The 27622-nt window shown below is 37.5% G+C and overlaps 1 protein-coding gene across 2 annotated transcripts in view; it reads right to left on the bottom strand.

Annotated features, from left to right (window-relative positions):
• Positions 1–4234: 4234 nt before the first annotated feature.
• The window catches only part of caln1 (calneuron 1), a 60952-nt gene continuing 37564 nt past the window's right edge, over positions 4235–27622 (bottom strand). For both annotated transcript variants that reach the window (XM_083548950.1, XM_083548949.1), the window contains exons 5-6: positions 9771–9927; positions 4235–5589 (exon numbers count right to left, since the gene is read on the bottom strand). In XM_083548950.1, coding sequence (XP_083405076.1) covers positions 5462–5589; positions 9771–9927 — 285 coding nt within the window. In that variant the 3' untranslated portion in view covers positions 4235–5461. The remainder of the gene's footprint in view (positions 5590–9770; positions 9928–27622) is intronic.

Below are 27622 nucleotides of genomic sequence, written 5' to 3'. Positions count from 1 at the left end.
ACATTAATAAGACCTTTTTAAGAAGGTAATTGAATCTGTTAGGTGACTTAAACACTCAGTAGCATGATATTTTAATATGCAAATAGGAAATACCTTTACAGTGCAGTACAATGAGTGTAGGTATATTAAGATACAGTATATTGGTTAAGATATTTTTGAACTTTCCAGTGAGTGTAAATGAGTATGTGACTACTGCTGGTGGTCATGACCAAATGGTTTGGTGATGGCAATTCTACCATACAGTCTTCCATAAAATTCAAATAAAATTTGAAATAAAACCATGAACTCCTCTGCTTGTGTAAGTTTTATTATCTTTGCCAAACAAATAATAACCCTGAAAGATAATCATTAACAACCAAGGAAAAACTCTCCGAGGTGGCATAAGGAAGAAACCTTGAGAGGAACCAGACTCAAGAGGGAACCCATCCTCGTCTGAGTTGCACCGAATGTCCATTTATAGCAGATATACGATGTTGTGGGGTGCAGTGTTGATGATCAGAAGCGAACTGTAGTCCTGAGTCAGTGTAGCAGTCTGTAATATAGTATAAATAACTATAATTGTTAATAAACTGTGTGAAAAAGTCACAGAGCGATCATGGGATGCTGCGTTTTACAGAATTCACAGAAGCGTACATTTTCAGCCCCAAGTCCTCCTTCAGTGACACTAAAATAAGACCTAGCTGCAAAGGCCATGGACTGTGCATGCTAATAAGGACAGCACAGAGACGAGGCCAAACACATTCTGACACCTGTTATTTAAAATTCAGTCAAACATGGTCACGTCCACCCTAAACACCAAAATCACCTCCACTTCAAAATGTTTTTGGGTAACAATAGAAACTAATATGATGTTACTTGTTATTGGTCAGTAAACTATCACAAACAATTATATCAATCATTTCTGTACATTGGAGGAATTTGGCAGACATCTTTATCCAGAGCAACTTACAAGTATTTCTACAAACTGAGCTGTTGAGGGTTAAAGGCTTAAATAAAAAGTTATAAACATTCAATCAAAATCCACTGTCTGATCTATTATTTTTCACTTGGAATTAGTGTTTAGAAACAGTGCACCCATCAGTTTAAGGTGGTGTATAACTGGATCCTGTTGTAGCGCCACCAAGTGGGCATTTGAGAAATTTGAGAAAAGGGAATGTGCATTATAATATTCGATTTATACGTCAAGGGCAAACACACTTAGAAAATACAGAATATACAATAACTAAAATACAAAAAAAAAACACTAATGATGTTAATAATGTTTAAAAAGCCTTATTTTAAATAAAGTACTAAAAAATTAAATTAATAAAAAAAGTCTGGAAAGTAAATAATGAGACTGATTCATGTTTTTGATTAGAGTTGATATAAGCTTTGGGATGGATGTGAATTTGGAAAAGTAGATATGGAAGCAGGGAGGATGATGAGATCTTAGAAACATCAAAGTTGAAATAAAATAAAATGTCCATTCAGTCTGTTTGATTAGGATTGCTTGTAATGCAGGATGCTCCCAAATTGAACACTTTCATGAACTTTTAAAGCTTCAGAGGTTTACATACATTGATGAGTCAAAAAAAGAAAGAAAAGAAACAATGACAATTAAAATTCTATAAAACATTTTTATTGCATCATTGCTATGCGTTTATTCTATACAGACTTTCCTATTTACAATATTATCTAGAGAATCTTATAACAATTCCTAGGCTATATATGTTCTATGTATTCTGCATGCGTATTTGGCTTGTCTGTGTGTGTGTGTGTGTGTGTGTGTGTGATTCTGAGATAGATACAGGGCTCTTCTCATTTCTACTTGTGCTTCCTCGTTTCCGTTCCTTGCTTCCCTTCCTCGCATCTTGGCTCCTCTTGGTGAGGAAATGAGGAAAGGATGCAGGGTTGGAATGTGTCGACAGAGGAATCGATGGCAAAAATATTTTCCTAATGAGATGTCCTTTGTTAATGACGCGTTTGCTGAAAAGTGATGACAATCATTGATGATGCTCTGTACACAACATGGTGCCATTACGGGCGGAATTACCTTCACTGGAGACATTATTTCACAAACACACACACACACACACACACACACACACACACACACACACACACACACACACACACACACACACACACACACACAGGCCATGCTTAAATGCTGACATGTATGCCATTACAATTGTATTTTCAATTGATGGGTAGGTGTTTGTCAATCAGATATACATAGAATGCACCTTCTATTGCTATTACAAATTTAAATATTGGGATTTTTTCAGTGTGTTCTCAAGTGCATGATGAAAGCGCACTTACATGCTGTATGTAAAAGTCGAAGTGGAGAACATATACTCTAGACGTGCCTCATGATCTAAAATCCACATCGATATCTGAGTGTCTGTTCGCTCTTGAAGCTTTCTCAATCTCTACAATGTCTCTGAGCAGCTTTACAGAATTAGCAGGTCCTTAAAGATGGCAGTTTTAATAGAATATGCGAGGAGGCATCAATTAGAGCAGAGAAAAGTAGAGAGAAGAACCAGTAACCAGAACCAGTAACAAATCGACACATCAACTTTTACAGCTGGCAAGCCATTGAACCAATGCGCTAATCCACTGACCTATTTCTATTCTTAATGAAAAACTCTAATCTTTTTCATTCTTAGCATTATTACTTTTACAGACTAATAATAATAATAATAATAATAATAATAATAATTCTGAATCATTGGCTCCATCAAGTTATTCATGTTCAATTATTTTTTTTTATCCACACAAAAGAACAAACTCCAGTGTAAGACTGTTCAAATGTCTGGGGTAAAAAATCCATTATGAATAATGCAAACAATCAGTGTAAATTATAATGCACATGGAGCACATTCAGAATGACATTCCCTTCTGAATACTGCTTATAGCTCTGGTTCTGCACACCTTACTCCATAACAGTAGTAATAAAAAATAATCTACTTGTGTAAACACATATGGAGTGTCCTGTTTCTTCTTTCTATAGTCAAATGCTACAATACAACAGTGTTGTAATCCAACCGAGACGTTAAACATGAAAACAAACACAATACTCTTGTAACACTGCTATGGAAGTAGTTCACACATGAACCACCAGATGGAGCAATTATAACATGTTTGACTTCCAAAAAAAAAAAAAAAAAGAAAAAAAAAGAGAAATTCTTCGTTTGAGGGTGACCATTTCCGTGCAAAAGAGTGATGGTGTTTCTTCACACAAACATCAGCAGTTCTCTGTGTTAAAGGAGTAAAAAAAGCACGCGTGTTTTCCCAGTACATCTGTGCAGACTAATATGGCTTTAGTCAGTGGTTATTGGAGGAGCTGAGAGCTGGCGCATTGGTATTGGGTTCAACCGCCCCCTCTGTGCCCACTGACGCTGTCTGTGCAAAAAGTACTGACCTGTCCACAGTCATGCATACACTTATATCACTTATAACACGGGTGACTACATCAGACATTTGTGCACACAGCTTTACACGATCACATGCATTATGAAGCGAAGTCCTATAAAAAAAGACAAACGCTACTTGCACATACAGAAGTCTGGTGTTTTCATGAAACAAACAACAACTTAAAAAAAGATTACACATAAAATGAGCTGCATCAGGCACAGAACCAGCCGGCTTGTCAAAACCAAGCAAATTCGCCATTCATTGTTGAAAAAAAATGCCTGCGATTATGGATGACATTTCAGAAGGTCCACGAATGTCCACGGAATCCACAGTAGCGTTCTGCAATTAGATGTTCCGAGAACATACAGTCAAATATAAACGGCTATTAAAACCAAAAAAAAAAAAATCTGTTAGAATGGCTTTAGAATGTGTAAGACAAAAGAAATGAATCCTACTTTATATTCAGTTGAAATGATGTTGCTGCAATGAAACATCACTATAGTAGTTACTGATGGTTAATTTCAGTGAAAGGAGAAGTTCAGAGAACAGATTTGATCTGGATGCATTAAATCACTGTCAAACACCAACACAGGATGTAGACTGGGACATTTTTGCACTGTTTTGACTTTTGGTTTGAACCAGTGTATGAACTAGCAGACGTGTACATGGTCATCTGTTGTTCGCATGAACAGGCTGCGCAGTCTGAAAGTGATTTGCTCTTGGGGCTGGTTGTCCTACAGTGTGAATGATGGGGAAAGACATGCCTTGGTTTATAGATTAGACTGAAAAGTTTCTGATAGGTAAAAAAGAAAAATCTCACTAAACCAAATGAGTCAAAAATTATGAATATTATTTAATTATTCAAAGAGTAAAAGAAACAGAAGTCTTTCATAAATAATACATCAAAGCTACAGTGTATGGGATATAATATATAATATATATATATAATTTGATGTTCCTGAGCTTCTGTGAATAATCCTGACAATCGTGAAAAGGTCATTCATAATGTTTAGATGGGGTTTGGGGTCGAATTTGATGAGAAATCATATCTCTGTAGGTCTTAAGGCAGCTCATGTTACCGTCCATAAAATTTGGGAATGGAATAAGTCAGACTACATGGTAAATCCAGAAGTCAATACCCAATCAGGAGTCAATGACGCTGACAATGATTCTTTTCGCATTTATAGTGGAGGCAAATCGGAATAGATTCACTGCATCAGTGGATTGTAATGGACAATATATCAAATCCAAAGCCAGTTTTCAGGTCAGTAAATGGTCTGATGCAGATACTTTTATTGCACCAGTTTTATGTGTACAATATGTACAATTTCTCTACACTTTTCTTTTTGGAAATAACTCCCTGTGTGTGTCACCTTCCACCAAACATGTCCAGAATTAATCCCGGGTACAGGTCAAAGTGTTTGGGCGAAGTGTGATAATGCCATAAAAGATAAGCTAATCATCAGAGATCTTCCAGCAAGGACAAACAACGTGGCCTGAGCCAAACAACCCTGCTCTGGTTTTTAAATAGGATCAAGAATAATATTCAAGCAGAAGACCTCATCAATTATAAACAGAAGATTCGCCCTACAGACTCTCAAAGCTGTAAAGAAAAAGTATTGAGACAAGTGGCTAATACTGATAACTTGGGGACAGGTTCCATTTGCCAAGTATGTCTGTGCCTGGAAGCAGCTCTTCAGCACATCCTTGATGAAAATGGGAGACGAAAATGAGATGTCGGAGAGGCTTCTAGAGGTTATTGCACTGAGGAAAGAGAGGCGGCATGGGAAGAGAAAAAGGGGGAAAAAAACGAGAGAACATGTCAGCCCTTTAAAGTCCCTGCCAGTGAGGTGGAGAGGGGTTTTGAGTAAAGCATGGCCCCTGCTGGCTGCCGTTTCTGACAGAAAAAAATCACTCCACCATTCTTATGACGAGGTGTTTGGTTTCATTAGTCCAAATGATGCAGGTCGAAGGCTTATTTTGTGTTCAGGCAGAAGGGAATGACGTCTTTGACGGACATGCACATGCCGGTTCCGCCCACACACCCCTGCTCACAGTGGCGTCGTTATTCCATTCCATTGCGCAGCATCTGATTGGCGGCGATAAGCATAACACTAATGATGAAGGCCATGGCAAAGGCGCAGATCAGGCTCTTGCGCACACACGTCTGTCGGTTCTTCTTTGTTGGATGGACTGGAATGAACAAAAAAAAGAGAAATTGACTCAGTCAAACATTTCCAATGGCCACAAACAAACCAAAGACTCTTCTCTGGTCAGTATAACTAGAAAGATGGCAGGGTTGGGAATAATGATGATAAGACATTTTCAACAATGGCTACATGATTGTGTCAGGTTGAAAATGATTTTTTTGTGGATAAACTAAAAGGCATCTCAGCCCATAATCAGCCCCTACCTCCTCTGTATCTCTGCCTTTAGGCAATTTGTGGCCTGATTACTGTGATGGCCTGATTGCTGGGAATGTGTGCATATGTGTGTGGGAGACTAATTTATACAAATCCTTTTGATTTTCTGTTTTATTTTTCAACCCTCTGATAGAACAATTACTGGTTTATAGGTAATTAACAGTTTTACAGGACAATAAATTATAGATGGAATAACAGAATAAAACATAAGTTTATCACAAGCAAATCACTCCCAAAACTGATCCTTCTTATAACTGCACATCCCAAAGTGCTTAGTGCATTTTTAGCACAGCAATTTAGCTACAAATACAAGTTTTATTTACTTAAAAGTGTCATAGATTTCCCATTAATACCCCTATTTACTCGAGTTAGATTCACTCAATAGTATCACCCATTTTACAGCAGTTATAAACAGTTATATCCTCACAGACTCTTTAAGGCAATAAGGGCACGCAGCAGAATGGTTTCTCTTTTGCCATTGGCTTTGTGGAAAACTTAAAGGAAGAGCCTTTCATCTGACTGATAGAAAGCAGTGACATTAGAGTTTCCATAAATATTTAATAAAAATATCCTCAATGAAAACATCACAACATTATTACAAACCAGGTTTTTTTTTTATCAGGCTTTGATTATGTGCCGTGTCTATTATACTGTACACGTTTCAGCTGGCAATTTTCACTGGAAATGAATCGTTCATTTCTGACCAATCAGACTCAAGAATTCAAAAGGCATAAATATAATGAAATCCTCATGTGTGGTGTATGTAACTGATCACTTCTCCCATCAATTTCCCTTAAATAATTAGAACAAGCTGCATTATTGTGTAATGCTCAAATATGTTAAATATAATCAGATGGCAAAAGATTGAAAGATCAGAATTTTGTTTAAAGTTGCATAATATATGATCATTAAAAAATATATAAACATGAATGTCAACATGTGTTTGAATGACAATGTAATGAGCAATGCATGCTGTGTATCGTGTGAGTAGATTATATGAGGACATAGGGTTCATTAACAATAAAATAATTAATTATGTTTATGCACATTTGTCCACCCTGCATTCTTCTGGATGCAGATTTTATAATATGGAGAACACGTGCTTTATCTGGTAGCTGTGAGCTAAATCATCCCCCGGGTCGTGGGTCAATTGGTACCGGGCCGCACAGAAAGAATACACAATTGGCGTTTTATTTATTATCTGATTCTGAACGATGTTTTATTTTGGAAAATTACCGAATTCTCTTCGGCCACATCTGTCTATGACTCACTCTTGATGCATGTCATGATGCCTCGGTCACATGTCTTACCTCCATCCACTACCTTCTTAAAGGGGCTGCTCCGGCCGCTAACACATAATACATTACTGCTAAATTCAAACCCCCAAGCGAGCAACACAGTAGATTCACGTTTATTATTATATTTAGAAAATACCAGTTTTTATGCCGGTCATATCATTTTATTTTGTTGTATTTATCCACCACACCTTATAGGCCGCTCCATAAAAATATTGTCTGACATTAAACCGGTCCATGGCCCAAAAAAGGTTGGGGACCGCTAATCTACACCATGCACATTGTAAAAGAAAGAACTAAAAAGTTTGCCTTGACAATTATGCTTAAGGTAAGAGTTGTATATGTGAAGTGTTGCAGAACCGGAGAGCACAATTTCATAACTGCTTCAGGCGGCCTTATGTGTTAAAATGATATTTTTATGACTTTTGGCTAGAGCGACCTTTGGTGTGACACGAGGGGAAAAAATCCTTAGCGTTCTGCCTAAAGAAGTCCAATTCTTTAATTTGTAATCTTGTGTTTTAATGACCTGGGAAAAGCGCCAGAATGTTTAGCCTCAAGCTGAGTTTCTTTTCATTCTGCAGTTTTATAAAGTTGTACAACAATAGAATAGTGCAAGAAAAAGTTGTCATGTAACGATGTAAATATGGCGGATTCAATTACAGATAAACAGGATGTCCAAAATCCAAATATCGTAAACATGAGTCACAAAAGTGAGAAATAAAAACAAAGGCTTAGTATACGGCAGAAAACAAAATCAACCGTGCATAATATTTTCCCATGGGCTGAGCGAATGCAAATCCTGTCCTATAGTGGTATTTAGTGTGTAATTGGAAACAGGTGTGATTAATCAGTATAAGGTTGATTGTGAGTGGGAGTGTGTGTTGAGAGTTGAACAGGACACGTGTTTGATGGAAAAGTTTGCATCCGGTAGTGACTTGACATTTGTTTAGTTACTTTGGTTTTATTTTGTGCTATTTTTGTTCAGCCTAAAAAGCTATTTTCACTCACTGAATGATGGACTGGGTGACTAATTGACTGATTCTTTGGTATCTGTAGTAAAAAAACATGGAGCAGTAAATTTCAGGAGTGTAGAATGGCAGAAACAAAAAAACATTTAACTAAGAATATGGAAATAAATGTCTATTGTGCTGATGATGTATATGTAAACGAAAACGTTTTTACTGCCTTTTTACTGTTTTACTATATTATACTAATATAATACACCGAGGAACTTTCTACAACTTTTCATAGACCATCGAGATGTGGAAAGAGGAAAGAAAGAGGAAAGATAATGTTTGTAGCAATAAAAACATTGTTGAAATACAATGAATTACAGTTGCTAATCAAGCATGAGGCCTAATTTCAAAGGTTGAAATGAACTTTCTAGCAGAAACATATCCAAACATCGGATAATGCACTTCTTTTCTTTACATAACAGTAATATAACTGGATCATGAGATTGGGCTGTGTGTGTCCATCTGTTGGGCCATCGTGTTTGCCCTCCACTTCCCCTTTATTCTCCTGACCACATCTTTGCCCATCCAACCTTATAGTGAAAAACGGCTTCACTCTGGATCAGAGGACACAGATGTTTATCCCTCCAATTACCATACACCAACCTAAAATTCCAGAGAAAGATCAGGTGTGTCTCTTCATTACCATTGAGCCATCACCTGCATTTCTGCTTAGTTGCTCAAGTTTTAGAAGCAAATAGAAGCAGATCTACCCCAGGTGTGGGTGTGCTTTCGTTGTGTGTCCCTTTGCATCTTCACTGAGTAGCATTTTCAACACCACAGTTTTGTTCAGGTTCACACGGTAGGAAGGATCATACCACAGACCACATTTACCACATTAGCTCCATATGGCTACCTGGAATCCAGCTAGCTCCTACTGGCTACAGCTACACAGACTCAGACACTGCTCACCCCTTTTAGTTTAAGAGCCCAAGGTTTATGATTCCAGCAGGCCACCTTGCATTCAGCCTGAACACATAGTATTACAATAATAAAATAGATGTCCTGAAACCCACCAGCTGTGTGGTAATAACTTAATCAGGGCACTAACCACAAACGTTCAAGAGGGTGCTGGTCAGCAAGCTTCTGACATCACACATCAAAATTTTGAACTGAAGACATACACTAAGACTTTAAAGACTGCCCTTAAGTATGGTTCTTCTGAGCACAGGAACTGGCAAAATCCACAGTGCCAGAAGCATTTGGATAACACCACAGTATCCAAGTTCTGTGAATGTGTGTTTTGCTCCTTGATTGCTGCATTGCTGCATTTCTTGAAATGGTCCTGAAAAGCTCTTACTTTGTGGGCCTTTCACTGTATGCTCTTGGATCATTTTTTAAATACTGTGGGCACCTGGGATCATAAGACTGACCCATGAACCCCAACCGCCCTGCAATAGCTGGAAGCTCTATCACGTGCTACCAGCATCATTTCATTATTTAAAAAATTCACCTAAATTTTCAAGTTGGAAATGATTCCTTGTAAGCATTCCATACATTCTTATAATGTGCTATAATTTATTTTCTGATAACTTATAATAATGATAATAATAATAATAATATGTTGTAACAACTACGTATGCACACACGCACAAAAACACGTTTTAATCAGAAACATGATGTGGCAAGGGGATTCGCCTCACCTCCCTCAAACTCTGCATGGCAGTTCCCTGAATTCTCGTTCAGGCTCTCCTCCTCGTTAATGATAATGTTCTCAATGTCCTTCATTGTGAGGTGATCCCGGAAGGCATGGAATAGGATGTGCTTGAGTTCCTCCAATGTTATTCGCTGCATGTCAAACTGGAAAAAAAACCAGACAGAGAACAACATCAGGAAAACCTTGTACAACCTTGAATTTACCACTCACCATACAGTATATATAGCAATGGTAACATTCAACGATTCGTATGTGTGCGTCGTCATAAAAGTAACAGTTGTTATTTGGATCACGATGCATCTTTTTTTAAATATTTGCACCAGTAAAAAACTATTTAGTTATATATAATTATAGGTAGCTGCACTATACTTTTGTTATTCAGAAAATGACCAAATATTTGTGACCAATATTTGATATGTAGATTTGTTTCTCCTTCCCAAACTGTTTCTCGAATGCGTTCTGAAAGTATAATATGCACATTCAGTTAACCGTTCACAAGGAATTCAAGACCACTCTGCCATGCTATTGCAAGCAACATAGAAGGACATTTTATTACATCGATTCTGACTGAACCTTGCACCCATTTCATTTCGGCACTCTGCTGCTTAGCTAGAGGTGAAAACAGTGTGAAAAGGTGCAGTGGGACATATAAAGGATAAGGCAATTGGCAAAATTGCAAAAGAATTACATTAAAATGTAGCAGGGAGGCTTTAAGCAAACTTGAAGCAAAGACAAAGTTTGGAATAAAAAGACCATTACAGATAAATATGCCACAAACTGTCATTTTAGAGCCATAAGGCCAATATGTTTTCTCATATTGCGTTTCCAACCCTGAAGGCAGTTTGGTTTGCAAAAACATCTCTCATGGTTATGATTACATATTCTGTGTGACCCATTTTTTAAGTGAATGGCAGCCTTGGACTTTGTCATCAGCATTCATCATCAGGATAATTATACTATAACTTGATATGAGAAATGGTTATATTTACTCAGAGGCTGTATTCCAGTTTTATGATTTAGTTTTGCACACCATTGATTAAGTGAACTAGCTTGCAATTCAATTATCATAACACATAAATATCCAGTGAATTAGCATATTAGTGCCTCTAGAAAGTGCGCTAGTAGTTTTTTTCATCTTCAGTTTTGTAAACTAATCTATATCCTGACAAAAAACATTACACTTGTCTCTTTTATGAACATTACATTAATGAAATGTCATTGTTCTTGTTCTTGACTATGATCACTTTACCCATATATTGCTGATTTACAAAGTTGTCTTAGATTTCTTCTTCAAACTTTGTCCAATGCTAAATTATTTATTTTCTTATTAATCTACACTTAGTACCCCATAATGACAAAGTGAAAACAGAATTCAAGAACTGTCTGAAAAAAAGGCCCTTTGTAACAACACTTTTTAATTAGCTTAGGTGCCTTGTTAGTTCTCTTGATTGTTGTTGAGATGTTTCTACACCTTGACTGGAGTCTACCTGTGCAAAAGTTCATTGATTGGACATGATTTGATAAGACACACACACACACACCTCTCTATAGAAGGCCTCACAGCTGACAGTGCATACTGTATCAGAGCACATTTAGTCATCATTTGCTTTTATAATAACCTTCACTTTTCCTTGCTGGTGTTCTACTAGATTTTTTAGTGCGCATTCATAAAGTTAGGTACTGATGTTTGGTAAGAAGGCCTGGGGTGCAGTCAGCATTCATCCTGAAGGTGTTCAACAGGGTTGAAGTCAAAGCTCTACAGCGGGATCTTCAACCCAGGCAATCCATATCTACAGCAGGTTATGGTCGCTGAACTATTGGATGTCAGCGTGGTGCTCCAAAAACAATGTGGGCTTCATAGATAATTGAAGCAATTTTGAGGGCAAGGCTGGCCTGTTAGGGTGGGACGGTATCAATCCCACTCAGGAAGGTGCTGCTCTCTTTTCTTGCAGTATAAGTTATAGTCTCAGAAGAGCACTAGATAACCAGTGACTATCCAGAGCCAAGGCCAGGCAGCAGACAAACAGACTAAACCGAGCACTAAGTCGTAACCTGTCCCCCGAGCGAAACCAAAATGTTTAAGTACAGTAATTTCTGGACTATTAAGCGCACCCTAATATAAGCTGCACCCACTGAATTTTACAAATATTTTTATTTTTAACATGAATACGCCGCACCTGTCTATAAGTCTATAAGTGTGCACTTTACACAGGCTTTAATGAAAGACAGTGTCTGTTACACGGCTTGTATCTAAACAGTAGCCTACCAAGAAAGTCATTGTTATCACTGTCTTCCTCCTTCCTTTCACAACAATTTCTCTCGGTAGTTTTTCTTTTGGCATCGTTGTGCGTTTAAAAATCACCATCAGTGAATCTTTTCTCCCGATACCGTGCAGCTCACAACACAGCTAAGGTGCGTTTTTTCATGCTCGGTTGTTTTCAGCGTGCCGAATGATTCGCTTTTCAAACGCAGGTCAAACGTCAAAGGAACCTCATCCATATTTATGATGTGGTGCGGCCCGATTTAGTGGGAGCGCGATTTAATATAAAGAATTTCATTGGTTCACCTTAACCCGTTCGGCAATTTTATTGGTCTAATGTTATGGGGCTCAGTTTTTTGGATTGAAGCTTGTGAAACCAGAAAAAACCCCAGAAAAATCCATAAATTCGGCGCTTCATTGTTTAAGCCGCAGGGTTCAAAGCGTGGGAAAAAAGTAGCGGCTTTTAGTCCGTAACATACGGTGACCAGATTAACATTAAATTAAATACAAATGAATGCACAGCCAGCACCTCTGATCTAAAGATAGGATTGTTGAATATTAGATCTCTCACATCAAAAATTCTGAATATAAACAAAATTATTACCGACCAGGAGTTTATTGTAATGTGTTTGAAAGAAACGTGATTTAAACTGAATGAATATTCATTCATTCATTCATTTTCTCCCGCTTATCCGTAATTCGGGTCTCGGGGGCAGCAGTCTAAGCAGGCCCCTGCCTTCGACTGCTGCCCAATCCTCACAGCACCGTCCCTTACGGTCCCTCCTGCAGGTGGTGAGCCCACGGGAAGCTGAATGAATATCTAGCATTAAATGAGGTAAGTACTCCTGGGTAGTTACATATACCAGCCCAGTCTAAATGGCAGAGGAGGCGGTGTCACAGCTATTTGTAATAATAATCTAAGCATCACACAAAAAACTAAACACAAATGTAACACATTTAAAGTTCTTTACACCAACATAAAATATTTAGTGTCCAAAAGCAAGTCTAGTGAGTCAATTCCATTAGTTATTATTTATAGACCCCCAGGACCCTACTCTGATTTTCTCGTAGAATTTGCAGATTTCATCAAAAATCTAGCAACATCTTTAGAGAAACATTATTTGTTGGCGACTTTAATATTAATTTTGATAATCAGGAAGACCTATTAAGAACAGCAGATGTGTCCATTTTAGATGAATTAGAAATAAATCAGAATGTTATAGGACCTACTCATAGTGGTGGACACATGTAGCTCCCCTTAAAAATGATCAGGGAGAAAAAAATAGCACTGTGGTATAATGATCATAAACGCACCTTCAAACAGACCACTTAGAAATTGTAACGTAAATGGCATCAAACCAAATTAACAGTATTTCAAAAAGCATGGAAGGAAAGTCTCCCGAGTTACAGAAAAGCTCTTAGTGCTGCTAGATCAGCATATTTCTCCACCCTCATAGAAAATAACAAGCACACTCCTAGATTTTTATTCAGTACGGTAGTGAAATTAACAGGAAATAAAAGCGCTACACTAACATGCAATCATTTTATGAACCTTTTCAATAGTAAAGTTGAAAACATCAGCCAAAAAATCCAGACGATTAATATAAATCCAAACTATATTATAAATAACCCTGTAGACAGCAATGTAATTATAACACACTATCAATTACAATGTTTTACTCCTATTCAAGAGAATGACTTAATTTCATTTATTTTCTTATCAAAATTAACTTGCATTCTTAAACCCTTGCCTACAAGATTCCTCAAACAGATAATTCCAGAAGTAATTGAACCGGTTCTAAAAAATAATAAACTCTTCCATCAGCTCTAGTTATGTACCTTAATCCTTCAAATTGGCTGTTATCAACCCCCTAATAAAGAAACCTGACCATGCCATTGTCAGCTGTCAAACTATAGGACAATATCAAACCTCCCCATTATCTCTAAGATTCTAGAAAAGGTTATGCTCAGACCTACTTAGGAATAGATTTTTGTAAATGTATCAGTCAGGATTTAGGCCTCATCATAGCACAGAGACAGTAAAAAGTGGTAAATGACCTGTTGTTGGCCTCTAATCAGGGTTTTGTGTCTTTACTTGTTTTGTTCGACCTTAGTGCAGCTTTTGACACCATTGATCATACTATCCTACTTGCCAGACTAGAAAATGTTGTTGAAATAAAGGAAACGTAGCATCTCTGGATCATCTTTCTGTTTCAGTGTGTACAGCAGTTAAAAACCTTGGTGTGGTTATTAACCATATAGTCGGTCCTTTGAGGCTCATGTGAATAACATTACCAGTATCGCCTTCTTTCACCTTGCAATATTGCTAAAATTAGAAATATGATGTCGTTAAAGGATGCAGGAAAACTATTTTTTTTATTTTGTTACATCTAATTTAGACTGCTGTAATGCTTTACTGAGTGTTCAAGTAAGTGCATAAATAAACTTCAGTTAGTCCAGAATGCAGCAGCAAGAGTCCTTACTAGATCTACTTTCTGTCCTCTGATTGGTTGTTCAAAGGGAAACTGTTACAGCTAGGATCGACTAGCAAAACACGTCTGAGCACTCTGCACACATTAATACATCTGAGTACAGATGGCTGAAATTGATTTGGTTCCGAGAATACTTAAAAATCCATTTCACTTTTTTAGAAAAGCTAGTCATCGTGAGGAGAGGTCGGCCAACCCTGAAGCTAGCTTGTCTCAGTGGGAAAGGGTTTGCTCGCCACTTCCAAACCAGTTCCTAAGAGCGGTATAACTGGCTTACAGCCTCTGAGGAGTGGTGCAAATTATGAGTATGCATTATGACTAGGGTTATAGGTTGTAGTAGGTTGTATTTAATTAACTTTTTTTTTTTTATGTTTTTGTCATGTTATTAAACAAATATTGATTTTGAACTGCTCCAGATGATGTAGGTGGCAGTTGCGGTTGTAGTGTAGAGGTTTGTAGCTTGCTTTAGTAAAATGCAATTCACCTTAAACATGCAAAATGCCTCTCGCTCTGTAATGCCACGAGTTGTTATATAGCATTTTTTGTAAAGTATTGATGGCTTCTATAATTGCGACGTAATAGATAGATAGATAGATAGATAGATAGATAGATAGATAGATAGATAGATAGATAGATAGATAGATAGATAGATAGATAGATAGATAGATAGATAGATAGATAGATAGATAGATGGGCTTTGGCATTAAAGAGGAAATGTGCAGAAATGGAAGGTTATAAGATTATGGATTTTAAGAAATGTGCAAGCTGAATAAACAAGTCCAATATATATATATATATATATATATATATATATATATATATATATATATATATATATATATATATATATATATATATATATATATATATATATATATATATGCACACATTATATACACATACTGTATATACATGAATGTGAAATGTTGGGCAGAATGAACAGTAAGGATATTAAGATATAAATATACATATAGATACAAGTAGTGCGGATGTAATGAGGAGTAAAAAAGATTTGTAGTGTAGAGTTCAGTAGTGTGATAGTGGATGAAAAAAAGCTGTCCCTGAACCTGCTGGTTCTGGTACGTATGTTCCTGTATCTCCTTTTTGATGGAAGGTGGTTAAACAGTTTATGACTGGGATGTGAAGAGTTTTTAATAATGTTGTGAGCTCTGCGAAGACATGTGCGGTGTGGTGAAGGTGTTCAATGGCAGGTAGTTAAGTGCCAGTGTTGCGTTGGGCGGTTTTGACCACCCGTTAGAGTGCTTTACATTCACACACAATGGAGCCTCCGTACCATACAGTGATGGAGTTGGTCAGAATGCTCTCGATGATGCAGCGGTATAAACTCTTTAAAATCCCTGGGGACAGATGAGCTTTCTTGAGACTTTTCAAGAAGTACAGGCGTTGTTGTGCTTTCTTAACCAGAGCTAAAGTGTTCTGGTGCCAGGACAGATCCTCAGAGATGTGAACTCCCAGGAACTTAAAGCTGGAGACTCGCTCTACCTCAGTTCCATTGATGTTGACTGGGAGATGTCTCCTGCTGTTGGATTTCCGAAAGTCCTCAATAAACTCTTCAGTCTTCGAGAGGTTGAGGTTTAGGTTGTTGGTGGCACACCATGCTGTCAGGTTACAGATCTCTTCCCTGTAGGCCGATTCGTCGGTGGTGTCATCTGCATACTTGATGAAGATGTTGGAGTTATGCGAAGGAGCACAGTCGTGGGTTAACAGAGAGTAGAGTAGTGGACTCAGAACACAGCCCTGCGGGATGCCAGTGTTCAGAATGAGGGTTGAGGATACCTGGTTGCCCAACCTAACTGATTGAGGTCTGTTAGCTAAAGTCAATAAACAGCATTCTGATGTAGGTGTTGCTTTTATCCAGGTGGGTGAGGGCTGAATGATAGTCAAATTGGTGTGGGTCCAGTGTAGGTGATTGGTTCGCAGTGAGGTGATTCAGGACCAGTTTCTGAAAGAATCTCATAGCGATAGGGGTGAGTGCAACTGGGCGAAAGTCATTCAGGCATTTAGCAGCTGAGTGCTTAGGCACAGGTATGATGATTGATACCTGTGTGAACCAGTGACAGGTTGAAAATGTCAGTGAAAACCTGTGCCAGTTGTCCAGCGCATGCTCTGAGAACACGTCCCGGTATTCCGTCCGGGCCAGCTGCCTTGCGTGCATCCACTCTGCTAAACGCTAAATAGACGCCCGTTGTTGAGAGTGAAAGTGGGCTGTAAGCTGTAGAAGAGTCTGTGGTTGAGGTAAAATGTCCTATGCCTTGATTGAACCGAGCAAAAAAGTGATTAAGTTAGTCCATTTGGAAGGCCCTGCTGGTTAGTTGAGCTGTAGATTTGTAGTCCGTGATGGTCGGGATGCCTTTCCACATGTGTCTGTGGTTAGAGTTGTGGAAGTGCTCTTCTATGTGGAGTTTGAATGTGAGCTTGGCTCTCCTGATGCCTCTTTTCAGGTTGGACCTGGCTCTGTTGTAGTCCTCAACGTTGCCAGATTTAAAAGCAGCATCTCTTGCTTTCAACAGGAGATGGACGTCAGAGTTCATCCACGGCTTCTGATTAGGAAAGCATTTTACGTGCTTGACGGTAGTGACATTGTCAATGCATGTGTTAATATAGTCCAAAACAGATGATGTGTAAATGTCCATGTCTGTGTGAGAGTCCAGTGTGGCCTGTGAGGCAAACATGCTCCAGTCAGTATCCTGAAATTGTTGCTGTAGAGAGGAAATGGCTCCCTCTGGACATACCTTCACTGTCCTCACAGCTGGTTTCACCAGGTTTGATCAGTGGTGTGTATTTAGGTAGCATGAACAAAGAAAGGTGATCAGACTGACTCAAGTGGGGGAGGGAAATGGCCGTGTATGCCACAGGTATGTTTGTCTATACCTGTTCCAATGTTTTGTCCCCTCTGGTAGAGCAGGAGACATTATGGTAAAATTTTGGTAGAACAGATCTCAGGTTGGAGTGGTTGATATCTCCAGCAACAACAGTAGTCCTTCGGGATGTGCACACTGTTGTTTGCTGATTGCTATGTGAAGTTCCTCCACAGCTAGTTTAGCGTTAGCATCCGGAAGAAAGTACACCGCAGTCACAACAATGGCTGAGAATTCTCTCGGTAAATGAAAGGGTCTGCACTCAATCATCAAATACTCTAAATGAACAGAGCAATGACTTTCAGTAACAGTAGAGTCCATGCACCATTATTTGTCAACATAAATGCACAGATCTCCACCTCTGCGCTGACCAGAGTCCTCTGCTGTCCTGTCCACTCGGAAAACACTGCGACCCCGGAGTTTAATGGCGCTGCTGGGAATGTTGTAGTAGAGCCATGTTTCTGTAAAAATCATGACATTATATTCCTTAATCCGCTTGTGTGATGTTATCCAGAGCAGCAGTTCATCCATTTTGTTTGAGAGAGACCGTACATTGGCAAGGATTTAGCCTTAGCCTAGCCCTGATAATAATTAAATAATTAAAAGTTGGAGCTTGCACGGTAGAGGGTTCATCATGGAACTCACAGCTTGCAGCTGTTTTTAATATGAGTGTTTATTAGAAGTTCCTACCACAGATATCTGTTTGGTAACTGGAAGGAAAACATTAACACCAGCCAGTAGTTGTGCATTAATAGAAAGCCAGTTCCGAACAATGGACCATTAAATGGACACAAGCCAATCTTTAAAAAAAATAAGTTTTCAATATCGTAAAATAGTCCAGCTTACTCAATGTGAAAATGGATTTCAGGCCAACCATCCTATTTATGGGGCTCAATAGGTATTACATAAGGTGGCAAGCAAATAAATTATTATAGCCAGAGTATGCATGCTGAGACCGTTATTATTTTATTACTCTTCAATGATATATTGTTTGATATTAAAAGGTTTATACCACTAGTTTGAGTTATGAGTTTGACCAGCCCTCTCCAACTCTAATTTATTAGACTTGCGAACACTTTGAGGTTAGCCTCTGCATATATACTGATTCACTGTTTAATATTTTCACTAAACAAACAGATAAGAAAAGTAGCAATGTTCTCTAGTAAAAGGTCTATACTGTTTATTCTTGGACCTACCTTAGAAAGCAGCTTAAAAAAAGAGTAAATTAGAAGAATTAGCCCTGTAATAAAAGTTTCCTGTTTGCCTTCTAGTTTACTGCTCTTGTGCTTTATGTTTACTTCTTCTATTTTTTTAGATCCAGGATATGAATAGCAAGACTGTTTTTTTCAGATGGCTTCCTGATGAACGTTCAGACAAAATAAACCTTGATTGCATGTGACCTTCAGCTGGAGAAATATCATTACTCGGCAACATCTCTTCCACTGCAGAGTAGGAAACCAACATAAAAAAAAAAAAAATGTCAGCTTTCTGCTCTCAGGGAAATACATGGGGCACCGATATATATGTCAGTGTGACCTTCTATGGCTTAATGACATCGTGTCTACAGGATGACTACAGCTGTCGGTAGAGAGACACGCTGGACTATTATCTGTTCTCACTGTTTATTATAATCTCTAAAGTACAATACACACAGCTGGACTGAACCTTGCACATAATCACCCTATTCAGTGGTTTTCCCTGCACTTCCTCAGCCTCATACTTAAAAAAAAATGATAGTGTGTAAATCAAAGAGCAAAATCTATCAGTCCTTGTGCACTACAGCAGAATTACAATGCTTTTGTGGATGACTAGTGTGTGCCTGCATGCCTACACACACCCATCTTCATCTATTACATTGAAACAGTTCTATTTTTATTATTCTTTAGATTTTCTTTTAATTTTTTGGGATATTTTAATACAAAAATGTAAAAGGTCTGTTGCTTGTCTTCTTGGTAGAAAAAAATCACTGGATTTTATTTCCAGCATAAATGGATATACTGTATTATATAAAATAATTAGGATTCTATAATGTTATATTCTGTCAATACCGCAAGTCAGTGTGGTAAGCAACAGCAAATGTAGCAGTCAGTGGCTTGACTGGATAGCCCAAAATGTAAAAGCGAGGTTTTGGTGTCTAACTCTGGAACTAATGCTCTGTGATAGCACATTATTGACTGTTTTGAATGCTGATTTTAATGGGATTACGGCCATTCATATTGGCCTACATTAAGTCCCTGTGAAACAGTCAAAGGTTTATCGATAGATATGCCTCATGCAGTGCATTGGTCTATTTAACAACCTACCAGCATACCACCCGGATCTCTTCTGTCACTATAGTGCAATAAAGCTGTGGCTACTCTCCAAATGATGTGTGTGTGGGTGAGTAAGTGAAAAAGAGAAACAGTGAGATCAAGAGAGAGAGAGAGAGAAAGAGAAAGCGAGAGAGAAAGAGAAAGCGAGAGAGAGAGAGAGAGAGAGAGAGAGAGAGAGCGAGAGAGAGAAAAACACTGAACAAGTGAATGATTCACTCATTAAAATCATTGACCTAACAATTACTGCCATTTGTAATCCAATTTCATTTTTACCGATTTACATTAAGGTACATTATTGCTTATTACACAAATTATTACTAAACAGTCATACTGAAATGGCATTCTTCTGTATTATTAATATCCCTACAGGTTTAAATTTCATTTTACTGCCCTTGCATCTTTTTTTCTGTGGCTGCAGCACCATTTACCAGCCAACAGTGTGATTTTCTTCATCTATTTTTAGCTGACAGATCATTTTTTCTTTATTTTTTTTCATTCTACAATACCTCAAACCACACAGAGAAAAATAGGAATATCAGCAGGGACACCTACACTTTTTTGTTTTACTTTAATAACTCAGAGGGTTACAATAAGCAAGCCTTAATAACATTGCTTCAGTCAGAAATGTCCAGCATATAGAGGATCTCCGATTTTGCTGACTGTAGCATTATATCAACTTTAAAGGCCTTCAGAAAAAGTGCAATTGCTACATTATGTATATGTAATGGAAGACAAACTGCCTTGTTTCCAGATATTTCCAAGACTGCCAGGATCTTTACTGTAGTGACCAATGACTTAGCATCACTTAGTGAGTGATGTCTTGAAGCAAAAATGCTGACAGAAGTACAAAACAGTGATGAGCACCTGAGGAACACACCTACTCAATCATTCACTGACTTAGAGGAGCTCCGAGACTCCAGGACTTTTCATTTCCAGAAAGTATGGGAATGGGTACAATATATCACTAGAGCAGAAACACAATGAAATGAACATACTATACAAATGGTTTTACACCTCTTACTATGTACTAGTAAGAACCAATTTTATTTCAACACCCATGATAAAAAATACCTCGGTATATTTCTGAGTTTAAACCTTTATGATAACTCCTTGAATTTCTAGTTTCCTTTGAATGTCATAAAACAAAAGTGGATTCTCCTATTTCATAGAGGTTCAACACTACACTACACAGCTTAGCTACTAATAATCCTCAAGCTCTGAAAACAACAAACCAAAATATAAAGTGGAAGGTTTTTTAGTCTTTACAGCTTGGTTTAAAAGGGTTACACCCAAAGCTCTCTGATAAAGGATCAGTCAGTTTTAAGGTTCTAGTTGCACCATTTAGGGTTTCCCTCCAGTTTTATAGAAAAAGACAGAAGGCCACACAAATGAGGTGGATTGAGTATGTAATATATCGTTGAACTACATACTGTATATGTGTGATATCTTAGTGGTTAAGACATTGATCTTTGGCTTGGAAGGTTCAAAAGTTCAAATCCCAGAGCTGCCAAGGGCCCTCAACTGTTCAGTTGTAAGTTGCTTTAGATAAGGTTGTCTGCCAAATGCTGTAAATGTAATATTCTAACTATAATAAACCGGTCCATAATGGCTCAGTAAAGGACAGTGCACCTGTTTTGACCCATGAAAAGAACTATTTATTTTGCAATTAAAAAAAACTAAATACCTTAATTTCTTTTTTGATTTTATATTGAAACCAAATCAATGAGAAAAGATTTTTATTGCTTCTGAGCACACACAAAAACAGAGAAAATTATTTATTTATCACACAACATGTAGTAATCCAAATCTCACAATTCACAATACAATCAATAACCAAAAGTGCACAATATTTCCAATCTAACATCCAGTCCTGATCTGGAAGTCAAACCTCACCTTGAGCCATTTGTGTAAATGATAAATAATATGATGCAAACTACAGCAACATGTTCAGAGATCACAGACAATCTAGTGGACATTTAGTGGAGTAAATAACTCAAAGTTAAAAACAAAATCTATTCTAAACATGGTTATTTCAGAATTTGCTTTTATTTTAAATCAGAAAACCATGGACTTTATCGTCTTTGGACTGCCTAGAAAATTACCCAAATCAGTTGTTTCATAACTTTAATGATTTAGATTACTGATCCTTACAACACCTCTTATATGTGTATATATATATAAAAGGTGTAACAGTACACAAAAATCACGGTCCTGTACGTACCTCGGTTTCTAAATCACGGTTCGGTTCATTTTCGGTACAGTTGCGGTGAAGAAATGCAAAAGATCAAATTGTTTGTAGTTTTTTTAATAACGCAGTTTATTATAATGAACATTTATCATCACCAATTTTGAACAGTCACATTTTTCAAACAATTTTAAATAAAATGCCTACTTGGATAAATAATATAGAAAGTCATATTTTATAATATTTGATAAAAGAAAAATGGAATAAATCAAATTAATGCAATACACTTTTTTGTTATATTATATTTGGGTCGTTATTATGTTGGAAAACTGCTGTTCAGCCCAGTTTCTGAAGGGGGCATCAGAATGTTCTGCTTCAGAATGTCACAGTACATGTTGGAATCCATGTTTCCCTCAAAGAGCTGCAGCTCCCCAGTGCCAGCAGCATTTAAACAGCTCCAGACCATTATGCTACCACCACCATGCCTAACTGTAGGTAAGACACAGTTTTTTTTTTTTTGGTGCTCCTCACTAGGGCGTTAACACATGCTGGACACCATCTAAGCCAAACAAGTTCATCTTAGTCTCATCAGACTACAGGACATGGTTCCAGTAACTCATGGTCTTGGACAGGTCGTCTTCAGCAAACTGTTTGTGGCTTTCTTGTGATCCAGCTTCAGAGGAGGCTTCCTTCTGTGACGACATCCATGCAAACAGACTTGCTGCAGTGTGTGGTGTGCGGTCTGAGCACTGACAAGCGGACCTATTTTTTTCTGCAACTTCTAAAGCAGTGCTGCAGCACTCATCGAATGTTTTTCGAAGCAGCTTCTGCACCTGACGCATAGCACGAAGACCCTACTGTTCCGAGTGGAACCCGTCTTGGAAAACCTCTGGATGACCCTGGTCACTGAACTGTAACTCAGTTTCAGGGTGTTACCGATCTTTTTATTGCCTCAACAGTGGTCAGTATGAGAGAACTTAAAGTACTTAAAGGACCAAATAGACCAAAAAGACCACTGCTCTATTACAAGACACACAAAATTATTTTTAAGCATGATGAATATGATATTTGGCTTTGCATGGTTACATGAGGTACAACTGTTATAACTTATGGTTTACTCACTTTTGTTGCAGTTATTTAGACAATAATGGCTGTATGTTGAGTTACTTTCAGAGGACAGTAAATCTGTACTGTTATACAAGCTGCACATTGACTACTGTAAAATATATCCAAGTTTCATTTTTATAGTATTGTCCTTTCAAAAGATATACTATATAATAATATGGTTGAAATGTGAGAGGTGTAGTCACTTTTGTGAGACACAAATTAACGTACAGTATGCAAAGTACTTCAATCTGACAAAGCCCACTGAAAAACATCCACAAGTGCATGAGTTATAATGTGCCATTCTGCCTGGCTAAGCTCTTATTACCCCTGACTGAGAAAAAAACATATATATATTTATATTGGTAAAACAGCAGCTCTCTACAATATTGATCACAATCTCACAACAGCGTACTCATTATGCAACAGCACTGTGCACCTATCTCCCTATGGTTCAAAAGTTTTTAAATGTACCTTTTTACCATTATAAAATAAATGTCATACCATGTTGTCACGATAAGTCTAAGAAATAGGCTGTATATTCTAAATGGAGTAAAATATATCACACATTAATATGCAACAGATTGACTATATGCCACTGCACACCTCAGAATGTGATTCAGTGAAATGTAGCATGGCTACATTTCTCGTATTTAAGAAAAACGTTCTGTTCTCTTAGCTCTACATTTAGACTGTTCTTCCTTTTACATTTCTAAAATTTTGTATAAGGATGAGGACTATAGTAGGACTTTTCAATAAACAAGCACATTGAAAAGCAGTGTTTCCTCCATTGAAAGTGCCCTTATTAGGTATTATTTAAAATCTAACTCTGTCAAACTACAGCTTGTTTGTAAAGTCAGAAACGATTAAAAGAAATAGCAAATACTAATTAAATTGAAATTTCTTATCTTTTATTTTTATTTATTTTACTTGAATTGTACTGTGAGCAACTGCAACCTAACAGTTTTCTTGTGGGATTAATAAAGTAGTCTGATTTTGGTTCTGAAAACGTATATATGTACACTAATTTTAGTCTCATTGGTTAAGATTTTTTCAGACACCCTGTATATCAAAAATAGGACCATCTGGTTCAATAAACATAAACTTCTAGAATGACTGAAAATGATCCATAAGATCAGAAGCATGGGGGTGTGTGCTTACTGTTCAGTGTTTCTGTACATCCCACATGTTTATGGCACAGAATACATCAGAGTATGATGTCATCTTTTACACTTTATACCAAAGATTTACAGTCCTACATAATTTTTTTACAGGCACTCAGCAGAGAGGTCTTTGGTATGTGGCTTATGGGGATGCCTACACTAGCGTGTGTACTTGTTAAATGCTAGAGAAGAGTAGCAAAGTTTAAACCTTTTTAACTATAAATAATCCTGTCAGCATGTAAACTATATTCAATAGTGATCATTGTAAAGATATTGGAAATTGACTATTTCCTGAAATAGCTTGGTAAGGTTAGACAGTCGTTCCTGTTTATATGTACAAAGCACTCAGATTGGTAACTTAGTGCCAGTGTCAGACTGTCAAATTTTGAAAAAAGTGTAGAGTCTTGCTACAAAGTGTAGACAATTATCCAGTTTTGACTGAATGCTGTTTACCAATTATTTCACCAAATGCAGACTTTAAACCTGCTCAATGGGAGTCAAAAGCAGAATGTTCCACACAGTACATACAATCATGGGTTTCAACCAAACTACAATACACTATTGGTTTGGTCTATCTTCAATAAGCTTGCCAACCACCTTTGAGAACAATAGAACAAAGTTGTTAAGTACAGAGCAAATGGCTTTATATGAAAACCAGTTATATTGTAAATATGTAGGAAATACAAAATTGAATAATAGATACTGAACTTTTTTTTTACAGAAACGTTCTGTGAGCATTTCCTCTTCTCCTTAAGTTTACACTTAAGTTTACTCAGTCCCTTAACAATGCCTAAGGAAATTCACCAGGACTGATTAACACCCTTTAATTGCACCAAGAATTTACATTTCCAAGTAAAAGTGAAGAAAAATGCTTTGAATAACAAACAGAAATGGTCCTGGAATAATCAGGAGGATTGGAAAACTTATTTGGACCGGATATCAGCTCTCACCGTATCCATGGTGCACACCAGACCAATGACTGTGGTGTGGAACTCAAGCAGCCAGATGGATTGTGTCAGTGCTTTACAAACTGACATAGATGTCATATCAAATAGACCCCAGATGTGTTTGTCAGGATGAGCACTTGAATGGTTTCCTCTGGCTCACTCTCTCCATGCTCGTCTGACCTTTTCTTTGAATTTTGCTTTATTTCGCACATACAGAGGACCTCCATCGCGTGAAGCAGTACCCACCAGACTGCAAATCAATGTGACCTTTCCAATGTACCGCTTTCTATAATAGAAAGCAGGTCTGCTTTGTGCACTGAAAACTACAAGATTACTCGCTGCCATGGATTTCATGGGCTAGTTGCACATCCTATTTAAATCAATAAGCATATGTGAAACAAATTTCTATTGTTTTAGAAACTAGTGCTTTAAAGACTTTATTATTGAACTACTAAATCTTCAGCTACAAACTGTATTATTACAAAATCCCATGTGTTTTTTAAACCTGACATGGTATTTACTGAATCTGCACTAAACCACTAAACAGTTGTAAACTAAAGTAGTTCTGTCATTTAATGTTTATCAGTCAAACTGAGGAAAATGTTTTGCATTGGTGTATTTTTACATTAGAAATCAAAAAAAAAAAAAAAAAACCATTGGAATTCCTTTGGTGTCTAATTTAATTTTATGCACACTATTCTCTCCTAACACACTAAAGACAGTGCACATTACCATCCGGCACATGCAAATTTATACCTCCTCATCTGTAGTCCATCTCATGGACAGATGGAGAGTAGGCTACAGCACTGCTGTGTATGCAAGGCTGAACGCTCGGTTCAAAACCTTGGCATTAAGTATTTAATTCCTGCTTTTCCAGAGCCAGACACAATGCTTTTATCAATAATATATGTGGACGTAGTATCATAGGTGCACTATTGTCCTCACTATTCGTTTCTATTGCATCACATGGACCCTGTTAATTTCTGAGAACCTGTAGAAGCAATGCTCAAAAATACCACATGATATATTGTATCTTGCAGACCGGTAAACACAATTAAAAGCAAGCAGAATTAAGCAGAAGCTGCCATGTTAGTGAATTTAGTACATTTATAATTAATTAATTTGAAATAATCTTTTTACTTCTCATATTTTACTATAGTTTACTAGTCAGTTGGTTTTGGAAAATCCATCAGGTGGCAATTTTGAGAGCTGAAAAGTCTTGTTGAAGTCAGAGGAGAATGGACACACTGGCTCAAGATGACAGGATGGTTATAATAACTCAAATAAGCAACTCGAAATTCAAAACCTTGAAGAGATAGGCTTTGAAAAGCAGATAAAATCCTTTAATACTCCAGCTAACAACCAAGGTTAATAAAGATATGTAGCATACATGTGTAATATTTCACCTTTATTGCTTCACCCTGTAGCACACATTTTACAGACAGCAGGTTTACACTGCATATTTTGTATATTAAAATACTCTTTGGCATTTCTGTTCTGGCTGTTTTTAAAAAGAGTGACAGTCCTAGCGCATGTGATTTTGAGCCCTGCATTAAATTAATTCAGCAGCAGAAAAACAGTTTGCCAATCACCTTAATGCTTCATTAGAGAAAGAAAATGCCTTGGCTTTGCAGCCTCCGCCTTGTAGGGTAGTTACAAAAAAATAAAGAGCCACCAGTCGGATATTGTTTTCATACTGATCCAACTTGGAATCTGGAATCAGCAAGACTCATCTGATTTGATTGTCTGAAGTGGATTAAACTGTATTAAAGAAGGCAGCAGCAGTCTGCATCATTAGCCAGCTTCTACAGTGATGTTTTACATTCATATTCAGGGCATATTTTTTTTTTCATTTTATCCTTTTTCCCCCCCCAAACCGCCCCCATAGCACAATTAGGCCTCTTCTGTCATGAGCTGGAGAGTGAGGTGTCAGTCATTGCATGTCGGTGTGTGCCCACTGAGACTGCAGTCTTTATAGAGAAGGTGAGTCACTGCATCCTTCAGCCATTTTAATAGTCCAATCTACAGACATGTCTTATTCAACACACTGACACCAGAAAAATCACAAATACAAGCATACTGCTATGCCATGTCACCGTGTTCAGTTGTAATCTAGCAGATGCCAAGGTAGTCATGCTGGTCCAGCCAGAGATATATGAATTCTGATCAGCTGCAGTGTTAGCGTTTACCGTCACTATGCTGCCACTGTCAGAGTTTTAATGGCTGTTACATAAAATGCTGTTACTGCTAAAAGCCAGGAATTTTTTAAAGGCAAGAAATTGTAAGGCAATTCGACACTTCAGAACTTGCTGTCTAAATGAAAATCAAAAAATCATATGCTAAGTAAAACAGCAAAAAAAAAAAAAAAGGCAAAACAGCAAATATTTTTAAATGTGTCATTGGCAACCCAAGCATATGACCATGAAAGGTTCCATTCAAACCAAATTCATTACTGAGATTCTCTGGTCAAAGTCCAAGAAGAGAATGGAGATTGCAAGG

This window comes from Silurus aristotelis, assembly GCF_946808225.1.
Source record: "Silurus aristotelis genome assembly, chromosome: 8".
In the NCBI taxonomy this organism is placed as follows: Eukaryota; Metazoa; Chordata; class Actinopteri; order Siluriformes; family Siluridae; genus Silurus; species Silurus aristotelis.
This window is presented reverse-complemented; position numbering and strand designations above follow the sequence as displayed.